Source organism: Polyodon spathula, chromosome 13 (assembly GCF_017654505.1).
Source record: "Polyodon spathula isolate WHYD16114869_AA chromosome 13, ASM1765450v1, whole genome shotgun sequence".
Taxonomy (NCBI): Eukaryota; Metazoa; Chordata; class Actinopteri; order Acipenseriformes; family Polyodontidae; genus Polyodon; species Polyodon spathula.
Genome location: NC_054546.1, coordinates 42,028,397 through 42,050,993, shown reverse-complemented (window position 1 = coordinate 42,050,993; position 22,597 = coordinate 42,028,397). Strand labels below are relative to the sequence as shown.

Below are 22,597 nucleotides of genomic sequence, written 5' to 3'. Positions count from 1 at the left end.
GTCACTCCTCTGCCCTTAGCACAAACCTGTTTCCACAGCTTGAGTGAAATCAGTTTTTTCCTACAGTCTGACAATCAATGTTAATTGCGTTTGTTTTTTAAACACGTGCATCTATGCATTGTTGAGTGTGCTTTTGTATTGTTGTTGTATCGTGATTCATAAGTGCGGGGTATTGCTTATTATAACAGAAATCAATTCCCACAGTTTGGGAGTGCACAAGATGACAATTCTCATAACAATCAGAGACACCCTCAGCGTATTAACTTATGAAATATGTTGCACTTACTGTATATAGTGCCTTTCCAGACCAGATCCCCTCAAAGCAGTTAACACATTTTAGCAGAGCAAGCATGATTAAACCCTTTCAGTCCTCAACTCCTTTATTGAGTTTACATGATAATTTTATTTTTTCTTTTTACATATATTTTGTTAAATGGGACTTTAACGTTACGTCAGGACTTTAAGAATTCTAAATGGCGTTACAAGAAGGAAGGACCTTGAGGACCTGCAGGACTGCAAGGGTTAACATTATTAACCCATTAAGTGCTGTTGGCCTCGTTTGAGAACGGGCTCTTTGTAATTTCTTACTGGCATCTACTCCTGTTCTTTAAATTTTCTTTTTCCTATATGGTCATGATAACTTACTCTTATGTTGTTAATGCAAAAGTGAAGTCTAAATGTAACGTATCAAATTCCATAGGACTTGTGATGTTATGTTTTCAAGGGAAAATGAACGTGGTTCATGGGTTAGTTTAACCCTGTGCGTGCTGTTTGTTTCTCCAGCAATGTTGTAGTCTGGTGTGTGTGACAAGGCTTTGGAACTCATTTATTTGCAGATGTCAGCTTTCTTAGCAGCAGCAGTTTTTGTTTTTTCAGCAGCTGATTTTTTAACAGTTTTTATAAGACATAATACTGATGAGGGGCAAAAAAATAAAGACGAATAGCTTAAACTGTATCAAAGTTTTCACTTGTGGTTAGTTTCAAGAAATCCCACCTATTTTCAGGGTTACCAGAGGAAGCTAATAATCATCTCAACTGTTCTTTTCTAATTCTTTCCTTTGTTTAATCCTTTCATGCGTGAAATACTGAAAATAGCTGACTGAGAAAGTAGTTTTGGACACGTAATAAAATGGCATCCTCGTGTGAGGTCGTCATGCATTTGTGTCTCTCGTATGTTCCCATATTAAGAGTGGAAGAGAGGTTTCTGTATCCCTCCCATATGAGATCACCATACATAGTAACCAGTGGATTCCTGAGTCAACTCTGTTGTCTTGCTGTTTTCTGACTTGTAATTGTTTTTTGTGATGCATTCCTGTGACTTGTATCTTCCGCTGTATTCAAAACCCGCCTCTCTATCAGGGTCTCCCTTACAGGCAGGTTCAGGTGATTCACGTCTTGCCTTGTGTGTTGAAAATATTACCCAGTCTCACTCTACATAGTGTACAAATATTTGGTGACTGATTCCCTGGGTAATTGGTTCAAATCCCACGAGTGTTATTAATCTCTTCTTTTGAAAATGAGTTGTTTAATTTACCTTATAGACCTAAAAGGTTTGGCTTTAAATCCAGTTCAAGTCACACATTAAAACCACTTATCCCCAGGTCCACAAAATGTAATAATGTGTAATAATTACTCTTGGTGCAGTTTGCTAGTTCAGTGAAATGCTGTGCTGGTCTTTCTTGGGGGACTGGGTTGAAATCTAGCAAACCCATTACTCTCAGTGGTTTGACAGTAATACAAATATATACAGTAGAACAAATTACTTGTAACAAGCATTACGAAAAACTATATATTTTTTTTAAATTAGCTTGCAGCAAAAACTTTTTAAAAATGATTATTAATATTTGTTTCAATACCACCGTAAATCTCTTTCAATAGAAATGATTGCCCAACCAGGTACCTACTACACAGTACGATAACAGGCCAACAGTTAAAGTACAGTTTTGCAGCAGTACCAGCTGAGGGCAGTGTTGAAGCTTCATTTCATTTAGTTTTATTGACCACAATGCACAGGGTCACCAGTCTTTATTACAAACCACCTGTGTCTCTTCTGATCCAGTTATTGCAACCCAAGCCTGTGTTCCAACCACAATTTTAATTAGCCAATTAAACAGTCCTTATCAGACCTGGGCTCAATTACCATTGCAATTGTGCAATATGAATGTTTCCATGTGCTGATAAATTGAAAGGAAAGTGCAAGATTAAAGCCCTTTGGTACTGCCTAATGTATTGCTATGGCATTTATTTTCTGAACCAATCTGTTGGTTGAACACAGTTGGGATCATTGCACTTTGTGAGAATCAAAACCAAACCAGGATGTAACTGCTGGTCCAAAATAGCTCTTGCTGGTTGAGGTCACAGTAACCTCTTTTGAAATGTATATACAAGTGGAGTTGGCTCACTAAATGTTACATTAATGATGCATGTTGATAAAAGAACATCCTAACAGTCTCTGGAAATTGAACAATCACAAGGAATTTCTTATTTCATCCTCATGCTTTAATTATTTTTTTTAAATTAGTCTCCCCTGCTGACTTACATCTTCCAAAACCCTTCAGCACATGTCCATTAAGATAACCAACACAACAGAAACAAAAGAGAAGAGGTTTCACTGTGAACTCAACATGACCACACTACTGACCCAACACAAGAGAAGGGGTTTCACTGTGAACTCAACATGACCACACTACTGTCCCAATACATGAGAATAAAAAGAGAAGAGATTTCACTGTGAACTCAACATGACCACACTACTGACCCAACACAAGAGAATCAAAAGAGAAGAGATTTCACTGTGAACTCAACATGACCACACTACTGACCCAACACAAGAGAATCAAAAGAGAAGAGATTTCACTGTGAACTCAACATGACCACACTACTGACCCAACACAAGAGAATCAAAAGGGGTTTCACTGTGATCTCAAGATGACCACACTATTGACCCTTCTGTTTGAAGTCAATCAGATTCCACTCTCTGGTGGAAAACGCATGCATTTTATTTTTTGTCATTTCAAGAAAAATGTGAAATTTCTCCAAAATACATCATAATCAGCCATAACTGCTATTGTTTGGCGTTTATAGTAAATTAACATAAAATAGAACACACGGCAGGTTGTTAGAAAGGATTTGTTAAACCTTATTAGATGACTTACAAATCTGACAATGGTACTGCTTCTGAAGCCCCAGGGATGAGGCTGACTCTATAGAATAATACACGGGTGGATCATCGTGAAAGGGGTTCTGTTCATTCGATTGTAACGGGTGCCATGATATAAATACCACTGCTGTTTCAGGGATGGAAGTAAGACTCCCATTACCTGTACACTGGGTTTCATCAAGCTCTAGCATGTAAAGACAAAAATACACCAAACAGACTCTCTCTCTCTCTCTCTCTAGATATATGGGGTGTTAGACATGTTGGTTTTCAGAAAGTGGTTTCTCAATTATCTCAACAGCAGCAGCAGCAAAAGACGCCCAGGTGAACCCCCCCCCCCCCGCTGTCGTCAGCTGACATGGAAACCATGCTGCTGGTCACACATTAACCCAATCTACAGGAGCTGCCAAGAAAACAACAAAGTCTGAAAAGCAAACTTGGGGAGACCGTGGGTACAGACAAACATTCCCTTTATTGAGCATCACATGAATATTTCCATTGTAAGAGAAAGACCGGCAGTGTCTAGAATATATAGCAAAAAAAACACTGATTGGTAAAAGAAAGCTTACAAACGTACGGCTCTCATCAGCCACTGGGTTTCATTTGCTGTATATTTACTGTTTCATGTTTTTTTTATTATTATTTTCCTTTTTTTTTTACAGTGGTGATTGATAATAATGTAAGCAATTTATTATTATTATTATTATTATTATTATTATTATTATTATTATTATTATTATTATTTAAGTGAAAAGATCAAAGTTATAATCAAAGTAGAAAGGACAAAGAATGAAGTGATGAAAACTGTGGTTTTAATTGTAAACACTACATTCGATTGGTTTTGCAGCACAAAAATCCCACATGAGAGAAACACCATTCACTAAGAGAGAGAAAAGCAGCACAAAAAAAGCATTCACAGAGAGAGAGAGAGAGAGAGAGAGAGAGAGAGAGAGAGAGAGAGAGAGAGAGAGAGAGAGAGAGAGAGAGAATGAATGAATATGAATTTATCGTGTTTTGAATCTGCTGGCCAGCGAGGGCTGTGCTTTTCTGGAAGGGTGACAGTTGACAGTTGGATTACAGTTAGAGACTAAGAGAAAGCACATGAGCCATGTTAACTGTACAGCCGGACTGCCTGTGATTCACAGTGCTCTGAAAACAGACAGTGCAGTAAAGACGCTTGCAAATGCAGAGCAATCAGGCAGGAAAGGAATCAGTGCAGTCCATTTACATCAATATCGGTCACTAAGAACGTTCGGTCTTGGAGCCGTTGAAAAAACAAACAAAAACCCCCAAAAAAACAATAGAACATTAAAAAAGGGGGAGGAGGGGATCTATAATAGCTACAAAGCATGAGAAATAGTCATTCAAATAGTCATTCTTTCAAAGTATTGGCTAGAACCTGACTTAGTGTTATAAGGAAACAACCACACAGCCACCATTCGATGCGCATAACATTACATTTACATGATTTATGAATTTTTTTCTTTTTTTTGTACAATGGCCAAAATGTCAGAGAGAGAGAGAGAGAGAGAGAGAGAGATAGAGAGAGAGCGAGAGAGAGAGAGCGAGCGAGCGAGCGAGGGATTTAAAAAACAAAACTACATGGTTCCTGACATGATTTTGGTTCTTTCTTACAATAACCTAGTGTTCTACTTCTATCCCAAGCCCGCCAAAGGGGAGGTTGGCACCAATATGACATATTTCAGATTTCATTGGCTAATATGCCGTTAGCGTGTTGTGCAGCGAAGGAAACCCCTGTGCATCCCACACAGACTCGGGAGAAACATACAGCCCCATTACTGTGGACAACTTGGGAGGATTAACATTCCGCACAAGTGAAGAAAAAAAAATTTACAAAATTTTTTTTTTTTTTACAAATGGAGCAAGAGCTAATATTGTGCTGTCCTGCGTGTCCTCAGAAATATTTCTAAAATATCAAAGAGCTGAACAGAACTAAGAAAGTAGTGAAAACCCAGCCCGATATTTGTATTGAGAATTGTTTTGTTCTTACTGTAAATTCAGAGGCAAAAACGCCTCAAGCCAGCCCCCTTTTTCACAATAAATATCAATATAAATAATACAAATAGTAAGAATAAAAAAACTTAAATAATAAAATAATGACACGTAATATTGTTGTAATTTCTGTAAGAAAAAAGGGTTGTTCCATTGAGATCAGTAAACATAGTGAGAAGGGACTGGGTGGAGAATGAGAAGTCTCTCGCTTCCTTGGACCAGAGGGACTGGGTTTTGAATAGATCCGTTCTATCGCCAGCTCTTTGAGATAAACTAAAAAGTTGTTGTTATTTTTTTTGTTGTTGTTATTTTTTGTCATATATATATATACGTTACGCTTTTATTTACCAACTTGCATTTTTAATAACAGTTACCAAATGAGTTTGTATACAGCGCTCAGTACAAGCCACAGCCTCTGAGATTGTTGGCAATGATGATGTCAGTGACAGCGTCGAACACCACCTGGATGTTATTTGTATCCGTGGCACAGGTCAGGTGACAGTAGATCTCCTTGTTGGGCGAGCGGTTCTTGCTCTCGAATTGTGCTTGAATGTAGGCAGCTGCATCCTCGTAAGCGTTGGGTCCTGACGAGGCAAGGAGAGGAGAGACAATAAAAGTGGGGTTGAAAAAGAGAACTCCTTGCAAAACATCCCAATACCTAGAATAAAGAACAAGCAGCTTCAAGTTGCACTGTCATAGTTTGTCTCCTGTTACACTTCTGTTTTTTTGTAAGCCTGCGTTAGGGTGCTTTAACATGAGCTGATGAGCTGCTCTTCAGTTCTAGTTGCCTATCATACATGTCTAGATCAGTGTCTCTATAGACAGGCTTCCTTCATTGTTGTAAGCAGTACCCTAGATGTGCACAAGATGCTGTTGGCATTTCCTATTATAAAGGCACTTTGACTGATGTGGCCTACATTGCATACGTCAATGGCAGACAAGTGGAAGAGAACAGCAGCCCTTGTCAAAGCACCTTAATGCAACAAAAACTCAAAACCAACCCGACAGTGTTGAGGAGACAGTCAAAAGCCATCAGGAGCTGTCCTTCGGGATGCTTTGTTGAGTGGTCAGCCACAAAACAAGGTGGTTATTGTGCTGTCTAAAGTAACAGACATACCAAAGACACCTGTTTTATTTTTTCTCAATGCAAATGAATGGGCTCAAGGAACCCTAACATAGGGACGCATGTCCTTGTAATGAGGAGTCTGCCATTCCAAACACATTGCTTTTACAAATGAAACAGCAGGAAAAAATACGGGATGCAGAATGGGACACACAAGCTGCAGGAGTGCAGAGAAAATATTGAACTGTGAAAGCAGCTTGGGGGGGGGGGGTCCTCCTATCAGCAAGTGAGGGTGGGAGCAGACAATCTAGGCGTTTGTTTTACTGCAGCTGACTGGGTGCTTTAGTCCGCCAGCATATCTGACTTCCATGCTAATGCTTGCATAAGAGTCCAAATTCCATCTGTTCCTTCCCAGGCAGATGATGCCTGGTCCCTGCAACCTGTTGCTGCTGGCGCCCTTCCCGAGGGAAGCTGGTTCCTCCCTGCATGAAGCAGCAGGCAGTAAGCTATTCTGACAAGGACCCTCGCAAGAAAATGTCTGCTTTGGGATCACGCACTGGTTTGCGTGTTGTAGTGAAGACGGCAAGCACTGGACAAGTCATTAAATCAATCCATAAAACCTTTTTAAAGATTTTATTCTCATTTTTTTCAAAAACACGTGCGAATGCACATTTGTGTTTAGTTGTTTAAATTGTTTTATTGTTTAATTATCACCCGCATCTGGGGATCATTACAAATTAGGACCAGGTGCAGGGTTTAAATAGTCAGCAGCCAGTATATTCGGGGCTTCTGAGTAGAAGGAGGCAAAAGGTGTGCTCCGAGCAGTCAGTGCAAAGTGCTGTATTAAACCTGTGTGGTTTTTGTGTTTTGTTTCAGGTAAACAGCTTAGCCATCCTGCGTGTTAGTCAGGGACCTCTTGGTGCATAGTCAGAGCACCAAAACTCTTCTCTCTTTCTGGATGATCTAATCGAATCGTGGTGATGTTTAATCAATCTGAGCTTCCGAGCGTTCTGCCGCCCATCAGAGACCCAGCCACCTGCCCACCTGTGTGCCCACGCACCCACCAGGCCCACATCCAGAGCAAGGACGAGCTGCAGAACACTGCTTATAGAACCATGAATCACAGTCACGTTCCGCTCAGGTCATGAACAGATGCACAGGGTTAGGAATGAGTCCTGCACCCAGTCTTGGACTGCAGAATCACGCTTGTTTGGGCATATTACTGAGTACGTCTCACTGTTAGGAACTGTTCATGCAGCTATAGGGAGAGGAACCCATTCTGTAACAGGGTAACTGATTGCACAAAGTTCAGCATACCTGATCATGTACATATATAATTGAGGATAGTCTGAAAACCAGGACTGGGTGCGACTGGCTAGCGTGAGTTTCTAACCCTGGATGCATTTCTATTCCTCTTACAGGAAGATGCAGTCAAGCCCATTTTTATCTGAACTGCACTGGGCATCATTGAAAAAGCGTGTATAAAACAGGTGCTGGGATCATGTTCATTCCCCTGAGATACCGGAGGAAGGACGCCCCTCCAGACTGGTTAAGAGGATCGTTTAGATGAAAAGGGTTTTTTAGAGGATAGGTCTTCACTGATGAGACGTAATGGAGTCTAAACATCAGCAGATCGGAACACCATTTCTCCTAAACTCATAAAGCTGCTTTAAGAAAAAGACAGACACAAGACACGGGACTAATGCCGAGTTACAAGAACGGCAGGACCCTGATTCAAATCATTACAATGAAGATTTAGTGTGTAGGCTTCAAAGGCAGGCTAGCGACTTCCAGAGAATGGTTACTCATCTTTGCTCAGGGAGCCATGAAAGACCATTATGGTCCATTCTGTCAAAACAGCAGATAGGTCCTGCCAGTGCTGAGAGCCAGTTCCAGCCTGCGGGAGGACTGACGCTCATGACGTCTGAGAGGCTAGAGTCTTCTATCAATCGGAGAAAGAACCCGCCCACACTGCCGAGTCTGTAAATGGGGGGGGGGGGGGGGGATTCCTTCTTTCATTCATTCAGACTGCACTTTGCAACGCTAAGCACCTCCGGCTTTTTTTTTTTTTTTAAACTGCGTTTCTTTTCAATTTCTTAGATTTGTGAAAGAGGGGAGAGAGAAAGAGAGCGAGAGAGTTGGAGAGGAAGCTGAAACAACAACAGACAAAAAAGTTCATTCCAGATGCCCATACAGCCATCACAATTGAACAGTAACTTTCTCAGGGGTCTTACCAACGAACAATCGAGTGGTGATTAACCCTTTAATGGCCAAAACAAAACATGCACTCCGGTTTCAAAACAGATTTCGGAACTGTGTGTCAGCCCAATGTTTGATGTGTTTCTGAGAATAAAAACAAACAGCAAGCTGTCTTATTCGACAGGCAGTAAGGATCAATAACTTCTCCAGAGGGAGCAACAATGCTTGACACTGCCATCTAGTGACAACCGTGGTAATTACATTTGAGACCTTTGTATCAATTGTCTTACAGGGTACGGTTCACTGATGAGAAAAAAACAGGGAAACACACTAGTTTAGAGATGTCTTAAGTGTTTTTTATACAATATATAAACATGTTATGAACAATCTATAACATGTTATGAATTATGTTATTACCAGTTATAGATTATGATTAGAGATAATAAAAATCCATTACAATAAACTTTCTCCTTGTTTTTACAACAATCATTTATATAATGACACCCTAAACTGAAGTGACCCCAAATATATTTCCCCCCGTTATTTCAATGGTGCCGGTGATGTGATTCCTACCTGTGTACTCAGGGAAGCAGATGGTCAAGGGAGATTTCTTGATCTTCTCTCCAAACAGGTCCTTCTTGTTGAGGAAGAGAATGATGGAAGTATCAATGAAGAATTTGTTGTTACAGATGGAATCGAAGAGCATGAGAGACTCGTGCATGCGGTTCTGCAGCGGGAAGTAGAGGAGAGAGAGGGAGAGAGGAAGAGAGAAAGGGAGAGGAGAGAAAGGAAAAGGACAGGTTAGCTTTGAAAAGCAGGACTGTTATTTCAAAGTGATTCGCTGAGAAAGGATATCCAAAGCATTAGTAGTTAAGCACTCGTATTAACACACAAAGAGGAAGCAACATGTTGTTAATTTTGTATTGCAGCCATCAGGAACAATGCAGAATAAAGAACTATAAACAACTGCAGTGTACACCCTTTTCAGCACCTCTTGAGTGCTTGCGAGTCCCCGTCTATCTAGAAAGCAGGAAAAGGACCATCAATGAGAGCCCTCCCCCTGCAAGCAGGTCTCAAGCCTGCCCTGGAGGGACCATGCAACCAAGGGTGAGGGAGATGTTGTGTCTTCATACCCTGCATCCAGTACTTCATGCACATTAAACTCCAGCCCACCACTTCACATGTGAGTGAAATTGGATTTTTAAACCTTGCAGGTGACAGACAAAGAATCGAGCTTTGGAAAACAGTGGGTCAATCTGTGACATTTTACCAGCTCACATGCCCATCACACATGAGCATGCACTGTATATAATAATAATAATACTAGGTGCTATTCACAAAACTTTAAAGACTGTTTTAAGGCATGTTTTTATCCTAAGGAAGGTTAAAAAAAAAAAAAAATGAGAATAAACTCAAATGGTTGAAAAAATGGTTTTGGGATTGATTCAATTAAATAAAACAGGCTTTAAAAATACAGTCCTCAATAAAACATTCCTTAAAACAGTAACTCAAATTCTTCCAAAACTCCTTAAATTAAAACTACTTAAAACATTTTTGTATTGCTTCTGATGAAGTTACTCAGGACACAGGGCGTGTCTGCATAACCAAGTAGTTCAAGGGTTAATAAAATCATACTTTAGCACTGTCCAAAATGCCTAAGATTTCAGTCAAAGTTAATTTCATTGTAAAACAGAGGAACAAGATCAGTTAATATGACATGCACCATAACTGTAAAAGTCGTTAGTTCAGTATGACCACGCAAACAAACTGGCTACAGACAGCTTGAAGTTAAAACACTAAACCAGCTGAAATGGGGCATGCAATGAACCAGCAGCAACCTCAGGATGCAGGGTTTGTTTGTAAAGATACCAGTCACTGTAGCAAACTAACTGGTTCACATGTGGAGGAAGATGGACTCCAGATACTTTGTTAAATTGTAAATACCTGTACTGAAATCATTTTGAAACAAAATGCTGTTTCACTGGGGGGGGGGGGGGGGGGGGGGGGGGGGGGGGGGGATCAAATGTTTCTGAACAACAAAGAGGGAGAGAGAGAGAGAGAGAGAGAGAGAGAGAGAGAGAGAGAGAGAGAGAGAGAGAGAGAGAGAGAGAGAGAGAGAGAGAGAGAAGAGAATTAAACACACTCTCACACTGGGAAAGAGCTGGCACTTTATTAACATCTTACTAATAAATACATTAATCACCAATCAATAAATAATTACAGCAACTAAGGATTTATTAACAAACTGACAACCACTTGAATACAGAATGACATTAAAATGCAGCTTTAACAAGCATGCAAGAAATTAGAAGTGCAACGTGTGAGCAAGCAAGAAGAATAGGAGATCTACAGAGCTGGGTGAACGGGCCATTCGGAGGGTAGTGCTGAACAGACTTGATGAGGATACCAGGGCTTTCATATATATTCAGAAGAGTGTCTGTGCTTGCGTGTGTGTACATGCGTGCGTGTGTGTGTCCGTGTATGTGTGTGAGCATGTGGTAAGTTTTTAGCAACTTTCTCATGGACGGACAACAACGCACCAAGTTACCAAGTTCTTCTTTCTGCAGCTAGAAAGTTGCTGGAATCGCTGCACATTGCTAAAACTCATGCTGCCATTCTTGTATAACTATATCCCTTTGCGAAGTAAACATCGCTACCACTATAAACCGGCATGTAGCTTTAACCTGAATGCACTCCCATCCATGCTTAGGCAAAAAAAATTCGGACGTGGGCAAATGCAGTCCGTTTCAAGAACAAAATTAGACATCCCCCCCATTCCAAAAATAAAAGCTCTTGTCATCAAACCAAGTTTGCATGGGTCAGTAGGCATAACTTGCAAAATGACATTCAGTAGTCAAAGGCAGGATTGATTTATTTACTTATTTACTGATCCGCTTCAACACTAAAGGCAACATTTTCTTTGCAACGTTTTATTTATCAAAATGATATTTGGCTACAACACCGATCTTTGGAGGAGAGGAAGGATACACACTCCTGCAAAAGTAATTGCAAAAAAAATTAAATACATTTCTGCAAATTCAGAGGGTATAAAGTATTCCTTTAAGTGCATGCAAAGCTGACAGGGCCCTCATACAAGAATGGGGGAAATTAACACACACACACACACACACACACACACACACACACACACACACACACACACACACACACACACACACACACACACACACACACACACACACACACACACACACACACACACACACACACACACACACACACACACACACACACACACACACACACACACACACACACACACCAGGAACCCAGCCTGAGAGGAGTCCCTGCACATTGACCTGTGCTGCTAAGCAGGGCTGTTAGGGGACAGACAGGCAAAACTGAAGGGGCTACAAATGAATTACCATTAAACTCAACATCAGTGACTGCATATGCTTTCCTCTTCACACTGGTAAATCACGCAATACTGGAGTCATGTACATTGTAAGTTTAATGGAGCATTGAAAAGTTTACTGTAGAGTAGTGTTCTTCTGGGTTTTTTTATATATTCACCTCCTCTAATACACATTTAAAAAAATGTTTTGTATGACTTACATTGCAGAATAAATTACAATAGCAAAACGCTTCATGGAATCTGAGTGAGCAGCCAAGATTCACCAGACCTGCTGAACATCACCACTCCTACATTCACAGTAAATTGAGTCTTTTCTTATAACAAAATGTCATTAGATTTAGGCAGAAGTTCCAAAGATTCGCTGGCAAGACATTGTGCTAAATTACATTTCCACATCAAGTTTTATTATTATAAATGGGACAAGCAGTTCTCAAGACCGGCGTTACAGTGACAGCTTCAAGAGCTTAAGTTAGCGTCTATCATTAATGACTGATTGGCAGTCTATGAGGTTCAAAATGTTTTTTCTAAGGATTCTCAATGCAACAGCTTTGCAAACTTTTAAGACTGAATATCTGAAAGGCAATAAAAAAAACCAACGGTTTAAATGAGCCAATCAGACAAGTGGCACATCTGATCACACTGAAGCTCTGCTTGCTTGGGTGAAATAGATAAGATATCTCCTGCATGGTCTGACATTAAAAGCCTTGCAAGTCTGCAGAATATGAGTAAGGTCAGGTAAATCACGTGTGATAGCGCCACGTTAAGCGATAATAAGGAGGTGCCTGATTCGAGAAACATTTCAAGGCCACAGTGACTTTAGACTCGAGCAAGCAGCACAGTGGATATTTTGGCACGTATCTCAACAGGCAGGTGTGGGGTGTGCCAGCCAACTGAATGTTTGCCTTTCCAAAAGCAAACACACATCCCTCACTGAATGTCACAAACACTTTCAGTAATACTTCTACAGTAGAAGGCAAAGAACATGCATCAGTCTCTCTGCTCTCTCTCTGAGTATACTGCATGGTATCAACACAGCTCTGGTACAAACGCTCAAGTTTGAATTGTTACAGGAGGTTGCACTATTGGAATCCATTAAGTCAGCAGGATGTGCATTTGGTAGTTCATTGTAGTAAAGTTTACATGCGCTGTAACTAATATTGCAGTCAAAATATTAACACTGACATTTGAAACGGACTCTTAATAGTCTATAAATGAGCCTATAAAAGCACCTATGTGTTAGCACACCCGAGACAAACTGTAAACACACTCAATGCTCTAATGGCCACACCCACCTCCCCTGCTTTTAACACCGCGTAAACTAAATACAAGGCAATTTAGATAGCAAAGTGTGAGCTGTTAAATCAGATATGTGACTGACCCCAACTTTACAATTAATACAGTGAAAATCAAAGACACGAAGTCACATTATTTACAAATACACTGAAGAGCGTTCACGTCACGTTGCATTCTAAAGATGCACGCGTCACTCCGTCCTAACTGACAACGTACATCTTGTAAAATAAGAAAACGCAAACAACGTTTGGCAGTCTTGCACGCTGTAAACACCTGCTTGACGGGCATCCTCTGGGGCCCCTGCTTGAGTGTTTGATATTAAATGTATATTATATCCCTGGATGGGTTGCCCAAAGACACAAAGTTAGAAATAAAAACCTTCATATTATGAGATTAACTTCATTTAAATTAAAACTCTTTTTAGAAAATGTTCAGTGTACAGCATATTTTTTCTGGCAAGTTTTTAAATCAACAACGTATTATATTTAGACAGGTGTTTGACGGCTGAGAGAAATGACCGTTACTGTACTGTGGATCCTGCGCGATCACATGATCTCTACAGAGCACTGACACCACTAACAGAATCCCAGTTTCAAATGGTAAACTCTTGTCATTTGTTTTAAACCTGCACCTCTAATTAGGCTAAGTTTGTTAAGTTATTTTTAAAAGCTTTTGGTTTCTTAGTGCAGTGAAAAGGAAGGATTTTTAAGAAGATGTAGCTATAGGCTACTATAGAAAAGAAGAAAGTGTTCCTAGATACGAGGGAGAAGTTTTAACCGCTGTTAAGATCAGCCCAGTGAGACAGTTCCACCGGCTGCACACTTGTGGATGTAAACCTGAAGAGAAAGAACTCTTTATTTTGGTGTCTTTGTCTGCCCCTAGTACAATCCACAGCCCCGCAGGTTGTTAGCGATAATGACGTCTGTTACAGCGTCAAAGACAAACTGGATGTTATTGGTATCGGTGGCGCAGGTGATGTGAGAGTAGATCTCCTTGCTGGGAGACTTGTTCTTGCTCTCGTACTGCAGAGTGATGTACGCCACAGCCTCGGCAAAGGAGTTCAGGCCTGAAGGAACAAAGGAGAAAAAAGACAAAGAAAAAAAAACAACATTATGAAAGACTGAAACTGAAGGTCTATTAGTGGATGAAGCTACACTTACACAAGTTTACCACAGCCAATCTGAGCGGTAGTTTAGCAGGTTTTACCACGATTATTACTTTTCATTTACCATAGTTTGCCACCTTTTTTGTTATGCTTTACAATACCCTGGTCTGCTTTGCTTTTACTGTGGTAAACGTTTATAAGGGTATCGTCGAGCACGTTATTCAGCTGAATATGATGTAGTCTTTAATGACTACAGTCACTTGGAAGACATCCACTTAGGGCGTTGAAACTCCAGATTTCTTCAGCTGCAGTGTCACTAGGATCCTCTTATCACCCTCCCACTCGCCTCCACAGAGCTGTTTACAGCTGCAGATGCAATCTGTCAGACTCATAGGTATAAGCGACTACACTGACAGCTAATTAAACCTGCCCTTTTCAGATTCCAAAACTGTCTGCTTTCTTTAAAGCACAAAAACCATCCCCCTATCTCTGTGTTAATCAATGTACAGCACAAGACTGCTTTATAATGTCTTACTTTCAGAGGAGCTTCAGAGTTAAGTAAACCTACTGTTTGATAACAGTACTAAAAGCAATCAAGGGCAGGAGAATCGATTTTTTAAACATAACTGTACATTTATTCAGTGTGTTTATAGAAACATTTGGTTATTTTGGAAAGCTCCTATTTACCTGTGTACTCTGGAAAGCAGATAGTCAGTGGGGATTTCAGAATTTTCTCCTCAAATATGTCCTTTTTGTTTAGAAAGAGGATGATGGAGGTGTCAGAAAACCATTTGTTGTTACAGATACTGTCAAATAGCTTCAGAGACTCATGCATGCGGTTCTGCAAACAGAAAGGACACAGCATCAGCTGCCTAGACCTGCAGACAAGCTTCCCATTTAAAAGAACAGAAGAAAAAAAACGACATTCTCTTGACACACTACTGCACCGTCTGTACACAACTAATAGCTACAGGGCATTCGAGCTCGCAGGGTTGACATTGCACTAATAAAACAGGGTTATCTATGGGAGGTGAGGGTCATGCACCATGCGTGTGCAGCAATACTGCATTTGCACAATGCTTGGATCTAACTCTTCAGGTCATGCAAACTTCTTTCTGTCTTTATTTCTTTTTTTTTTCCCCGGCACACATGGTATTAGGTAAATTAACCAAGGATGGGTGAGATCCTTGAATTAATCGAGAGTCGGAAGCAGTCACTCAAGGGTTGCAGACTTTGCCTCAACCCTCACAGCAGCGTGATTTGGAGGTGGGTTGTATAACGGTTAGGGTGAGGTTACACTAACATAGAAAGTGCAGTCAACTGCAGAAGTTAGCAAGACTAAAAAGAAAGCCACAACGAGAGAGAAATAACAATTAGCCAGATGATAGAAGCCCACTGATTCAAAATGCACTGACAGGAACCATCACAGGCCTTCCATCAAGAACATGCGTTTTATAAAATAAGGCAACAAAAAAAAAAAAAAAAATCACAAGAGAGGATAACAAATTAGGAAGAGGACTTGCACAGTCTGCAATGAGAGAGAGAGAGAGAGAGAGAGAGAGAGAGAGAGAGAGAGAGAGAGCTCATGGCAAAGTCACACACACAGGAGTCACACGCAAACACAGAGTACTGCTTTCAACTCTTTGGAGGGGTTTTGAAATTTTTTTAAGAGAAGCTTCATACCTGCCAAATTTTGGTTGGTCTCTCAAAATCGCTTGTGTTTTTAGCATTTTGTTAGAAAAGTCAGCCGATGGAAGGAATGTTGTGAAGTGCAGAGGCGCTTGGAAGATGTTTGGAGCAAGAAGGCCGAAGCCAGGGTGCACGGTGATTGCACGGCCCACCTTCCTGCCTGGGCACGGGGGTGCAGGAGCAGAGAAAACAGACGCGCACCCAAAAGAGTCTTGGGAACCCACCATTGAAAAGACAGGCGTTGCCTTCACCTCATACTGTATGTGACATCACATGTGTTTCCCTTCTTACCAGTTAACACTAAGCACACAGTATACTGAAAGCAAATACAATGTCAAGGACAGGACTGCACTGAACATTCCTAAATCTAGGAGAAACAATAAAAAATTATAGAAACTCCACATGCTGTGCTTCCCAGCTTTGCAAACCAATAGCATTATTGCATCCAGTTACTGTCTCTATAAAACAGTTCAACATACATACAGTACAGTGTAACACATTACAACACTAGACAACACAGATCGATAGAAAATATTCAAAACAGGTAGACACAATATATACAGCAATATTATCATTAAACCAACTTTAAGGTAGAAAACAGCTGCAAATTAAATAAACGGTGAATTGATATTTTCTGTACCTGCAATTGCACGATGATCATAAAATCCACAAATACTCAAGAAAAGCACTTAAATGTACTTCTGAAATGTTCCGATATTCTAGAACAATGTAGCCTTTGCCCCGAGTGATATAAGAATAGGCAATAGAAACTGAAATAGCTGTGCTGAAGAAAGCAAAGGGGAACCCAGCTGTGCGGATTCAAATATTCATTAAATCATGAATTAGAGTCAACTTCCCGTGCAGATTAAAGAATCTGTAAATGTTAAAGAATTAAAGAATTGAAGAATCTGCAATGTTAAAAAATGACATGGCTGAAAATGACATTTTAAATTGCGTGACAGGGTTAAGATGATATAGTTCTGTTGTTTGTTTTCAGCACTATTGGTACGATTGTCTGGGAAAATTGGAACATTTATATGAGAAGAAAGATCATTTTGCCTTGCGATCATCACACTGTGAGGACCAGATACTGTATGTTCACGGGGAAGTTCTTTCTTTTTATCTTTAGCTGAATAAACCGAGTGACTCTGCTACTGTACTCAGTTTACAGATCCTCGTTAGGGTTCTACACATAGCAGCAATTCCCTACTGACAAAAACAACCTGCAAAGAAAATGCATTAAAGGTTATTCAGAGCAACAGTGCAATCACAAACCTCATTCCAAAAAGAAACTACGTATAATTTGTGTCACAAGAACCCAGGTCGTTAGCTGAATGCTCACACAGAAACACAACAGGGCTTATCGAAGGAAGAAAAGACAACTCTTGTTACATGAACTGCTATTTTTAACGCAAGCAAGAAAAACACAAACTCAAATATAATAAGCAGATTCACCCACACCTGTGACACTGAATGCATCTTTAACTTAGACTTCTCTTACTGTGGAGTCCCCTTTATTAAACAGGTTTTATGCAGTGCCGTGTAGCCCTGCAAAAGATATATTTAGGAAATCTACACATAAAGGGGCTGGCCCTCAAAGCGGGGTACATTGATCTTCATTAATAAAGCTCTAAAACTAAAAAAAAAAAATCACACTTTTGCATATTTCTTCAACAGCAACACTGAGCAAAACACGGCAATAAGTGAAAGCCAAGTTGAAACACAAAAGAAAAAAGGAACTGAGCTTGATAGAAGCGAGTGGATTTACTTGAAATCCACTAGCCAAGTTTTGAAAACGAGGCACACGGTACAAGAAGTGTTGAACTCACCGTGGTCTCGTCTTCATGCAGCACCTGGTCGTAGCCACTGAGCGCCACGCAGAAGATAATCGCTGTCACGTCCTCAAAGCAATGAATCCATTTCTTCCTTTCTGATCGCTGGCCTCCCACATCAAAAAGCCTGGGAAGCAACACGAACTCAATTTCTAAAGCCTTTATCTCCATACAGTATTTATTACATGGAAAAGATTCTTCAGAAAGTTTCATTTTTTGATAAAGGAATACATTCTGCAAGGGTTAGGGTTAGTGTTAGTGTTAGGATCAGAGTTAGGGTTAGTGTTAGGGTTGTGATTGGGTTCCAGGTTAAAGTTAGGGTTAGTGTTAGGATTAGGGTTAAGGTCAGAGTTAGGGTTAGTGTTGGGGTTGTGGTTGGGTTCAAGGTTAGGGTTAGGTTTAGTGTTAGGGTTGGGGTTAGAGTTAGGGTTAGTGTTGGGGTTGGGGGTTGTGGTTGGGTTCAAGGTTAGGGTTAGGGTTAGAGTTTAAAAAAAGGAACTTCAAAATCAAAGAAACAAAGCGGAACAGCGACTGACCTGAAGTGGAGATTTTTAAATGTAAAGTGAGTTTCTACGATTCCAGTTGTCTTGACTCTGGTCCTCAGGATGTCCTGCTCTGTCGGCTGGTAGTCTGCAGCCCCGATTCGATCTAAGCTGTCTAGGTAGCTAGGAGGAGAGAAACCCAGGAGAAATTAGACACAGGCACCTTTAGTTTACCACAGAGTGGAGCAGTTGTAGAGTGCTGCATTGTAAAGTGCTGCAGTTGTTTAGTGGGGCAGTTGTACAGTGCTGCAGTTGGAGAGTGGGGCAGTTGTTTAGTTGGGTAGTTGTAGAGTGGGGCAGTTGTAGAGTGGGGCAGTTGGAGAGTGCTTCAGTTGTAGAGTGGAGCAGTTGTAGAGTGGGGCAGTTGGAGAGTGCTGCAGTTGTAGAGTGGGGCAGTTGTAGAGTGGGGCAGTTGGAGAGTGCTGCAGTTGTAGAGTGGGGCAGTTGTAGAGTGGGGCAGTTGGAGAGTGCTGCAGTTGTAGAGTGGGGCAGTTGTAGAGTGCTGCAGTTGTAGAGTGGGGCAGTTGTAGAGTGCTGCAGTTGTAGAGTGGGGCAGTTGTAGAGTGGGGCAGTTGTAGAGTGGGGCAGTTGTTTAGTTAGTTGTACAGTGGGGCAGTTGTAGAGTGGGGCAGTTGTAGAGTGGGGCAGTTGTTGAGTGGGGTAGTTGTAGAGTGGGGCAGTTGTAGAGTGGGGTAGTTGTTTAGTGGGGTAGTTGTAGACTGGGGCAGTTGTTTAGTGGGGTAGTTGTACAGTGGGGCAGTTGTAGAGTCGGTGCTAGCTTGCTTTACCGGCACATTATCCCACATAAAGAATTCCGGCCCAGTAAGAGGTCAGTGAAAATGTGTTCCCAACCTCAGTTGGTCACCCGCAGCTCACCAGTTTCTGTTCGGGTTTCAGTTTTCACAACACTTATGAATAGCACAAACAGAGAAATGTGAGAGTTACGCAGAAGGAACAGCTCTTTCCAGTGCAATTGAAACAGTAACTCCAGCACAAATCAATAGGATTCAGTGAAAGATCTCTGCACCTGAGTACTGCATGTCCTGCAGCAGGAATTGATATTGAGGGAGCTGTATGGCACTGCTCCCCCGGGCTTACATTACCCTCAGCTGGCTGGATCTTTCCTGTGTATCAAGCTCAATTCACTGCGGATTCTGGACCAATAAAATTAATCATGCACACCCCTCCTCATGCATCATCGGATTCCCATATTCCTCACAGTTTTCACCAGACCACTCTGGTGACTAGTATTGTGAGACTAGGGACTCTGTAACAGCGATTCGATATAACATATATATATATATATATATATATATATATATATATATATATATATATATATATATATATATTATATAATATATATAACGCGTCGAAATACAAGTGACCCGGCAGGATTTCATCTACACCAGTGCACGGGGGTGGGGTGGGGTGGGCTAGGACCCCGGGTGATCCGAGTGCTCCGGTCACTTCACATCGTTCACTAAATTCTGTCATGTACCTCCACTATTTATTATCTATTTAAAATCATCCCTCCTGATAACAGCCTAGACAAGATGTTCAGCTGCGCCAAAGTGATGGAAAAAGAATGTAGGTTTCAGGAGGGACAAATCAGAAGCAGCGCTAGACACTGAAACTCCCCCAGGGACCTGCAGAGAGTCACGTGCCTCTAGAGGTCTCTGGCCCTGTCTAGCTTGCTCTAATGCAGGGCTGGAGCTGCTGCTGTACAGAGGCTTCAGTGAAGAGAGCTGATGTGAAGGAACGTGCGCAAGCAAGAGGGAGCGGACCCCTTTCAGCAACCTGATGGCCATTCCGCACACTTGGAACAAAAACGTCATTGACAATATATCACTCTGGTGTGTGGCTGTCAAGTGGAGCATTTTTCCTATCACTCTATTTAAAATACAGTCCAGCTGGCTTATAATGACTGGCCAAGGGGCCAACTAAGTTGTCACAACAGATAGGTGGTCTTCCTGTCTTGAGATTGAATATATATAAGAGCAAATGATCCCGGCCAGTCATTCTGCGATGGTAATAAATGGGTAACACTTGCGTGCCATTGTATTTGTGGGACGGGACGCCTTCTTATAAACTGTTTGCCTATTTTTGAAGAGGGAGGCGATTACTCACTCAGGAAACATACCAAGATATTTAGTAAACAAGAGGTCTGAGTGGACTCCCTGGGTAATTAATGTTGTCCCCAGTCATTGCTACTAAACTGATGGCTAAGATCTTGTGTCTTGTATGATAAACACTACTTACTGCACCGACAGTGTATGTATTCTCCAGATCATGGAACAGGCCACTGTTACTTATGCCTTTATTTGGCGCTCCGTATCCATGGTTTCATATTCTAATGGTGTTTGAAGTGGCAGTGTTGTGCACCCTTCTTTCCTGCAATCACTGTAATCACAGATCCCATTTTTAGCAAAGCTTAATCCCCCTCCAGCTGTATGGCACTGCCACCCCATAGGGAAACGCACTGTCTGTTACAAATTATCAATTGCGTCAGATCCTAAAATAACATTTTCACAGTAGCTGGAGACTGCAAGGCCAAAGCTTGGTTTGATGGAGGTGTGCAACAGCCCTCTCCTCTGGAAAAATGTTTTCCAGCTCTATGAACCCTTTCAATCCTGGCGGGACCTCAAGGTCCAGTCTTACCTTAGCCGTATGTTATCATGTGCTGTCAGAAATCACGGTGGAACTCCCAGGTCCCAGTCTGAGGTGGTGTAGAAATGTGTGCAAATGTATGAGAGCACCTCAAGATTGGTCATTTATAACCTTTCTATACCTTAACATAGCCATTCAGATTTGGGTGCTGGGTACTCACTATTTGGCAGAGTCGTTGAGCTGATATTCACGGGCCCGGTTGAAGCACTCCTGCATGCCGGAGTCTGCCCACAGTCTCATCATGGCTGACAGGAGCTCGGGAGAGTAGGGCTCTGTGTCCTCCATCCGGCTCACCACATCACACACCATCTTGGCATCAGCCTGCAGACACAGGGGAGAAACAGCAGCCGTCACTCCCCACGCAGTACATGCATTCCTTCATGCAGGGCTACTCAACTCACTCAGGGAAACGGTGCTCGGTACCGATCCACCTTATAAAATAGCATTTAGGTTAAAGCAGTTACTATTGTAAAGTGGCCCCCACTGTGCGACAGTTATTAAATGTAGTCAAAAGTGAAAATACAAGCCATTGAGAGACGCCAAGGTCTTGCCATTAGAGGCTCAAACAGGGAGTGACAGAACTGTTTCATGCATCAAGGGATCTCCTCCCAGTGTAACAGGGCAGACGCTAGGCGCGACCCGACGACCCTGCGCACCGCAAGCAAGCATCCTAACCACAATGACAGCGAGCCAGGCTGCTCTGCATCTGTGGTTTTAGAGCTCTTAACCTCATTTCATCTCACCGACACGGGACAGAATACATAACGGCAGTGTATCGCATAACCCATTACATCAGCACTGTTTACTGAACCTTGTCTGAACAAGAACTTGTTAAGGCCGCTGACATCCCCAACCCATCCCAAACTGCTCAGGTTTAAAAAAAGAAAACCAGAGACTCATCACATCCAGTACTTCTTAACACTGAGGAGTGCAGTCCAGGCAGCACAAGGAGAGAGCTGCACTTGTGATCAGTGTCAATGGGCAGGGGAAGGCGTGCAGTGCAGCAGGTAGTAAGGTTGCAGATAATGAGCAGATCTGTTTCTATACATCCCCCCTTTGGGCCGTTAGCACTGCCGTTCTTTAGTCCCTCCAGAGGAATGAAATCATTTTTCCATAACAAATGTTGTGAAAAATGAAGTCCAGCTAGAAAGAGAAATGAAAAATAAACACCACGCAGCGGACAGCCAGTCGCAACGGCAAACCACAGACATCAGCAAGAAAAGTAATTGCCCAACAAAAACAACTTGCTAACCCCAGACAAGCACTGCAGAGTCGAGCAGCTGACTCTTACACAGGAGAGCATCCTCATTTGTTCTTTCAATGATCGAATGACAAATAAATGTGTAATTTAACTGTAAGCAAGCAATTGCAAGGTATAGTTACAATAACAAATCTAACTAGCAGGTTCAACTACAATTACAATTACAATTACAATAACATTCTAATTGCAATTAATCAGGAATTGCACAATTCCATTTTTAGTCCAGGACTCTAACTCACTGGAGCCCAGCACAAGGCCAGCTCTGTGCTCCACGCTCACAGCTGTGCTATTTAAAGAAAGCACATGGTAATTGGGGCTTCATTAACCGGGATAGCAGCGAGTCACGTTTAGATATAATAAGATTAGAATAGTAAAGCAGGTCAATGACTAGTGAGAC

General features: G+C 41.5%; 1 protein-coding gene across 3 annotated transcripts in view; it reads right to left on the bottom strand.

Annotated features, from left to right (window-relative positions):
* Positions 1–3,947: 3,947 nt before the first annotated feature.
* The window catches only part of LOC121325964 (guanine nucleotide-binding protein G(o) subunit alpha), a 71,824-nt gene continuing 53,174 nt past the window's right edge, over positions 3,948–22,597 (bottom strand). The window contains exons 4-8 of one of the 3 annotated variants that reach the window (XM_041269062.1): positions 21,100–21,260; positions 18,264–18,392; positions 17,725–17,854; positions 14,894–15,047; positions 3,948–5,754 (exon numbers count right to left, since the gene is read on the bottom strand). In XM_041269062.1, the coding sequence (XP_041124996.1) occupies positions 5,567–5,754; positions 14,894–15,047; positions 17,725–17,854; positions 18,264–18,392; positions 21,100–21,260 (762 nt within the window). In that variant the 3' untranslated portion in view covers positions 3,948–5,566. Of the gene's footprint in view, positions 5,755–9,005; positions 9,160–11,988; positions 14,168–14,893; positions 15,048–17,724; positions 17,855–18,263; positions 18,393–21,099; positions 21,261–22,597 lie in introns of those variants that run through there. The other 2 variants (XM_041269060.1, XM_041269061.1) reach the window with 2 other exon arrangements.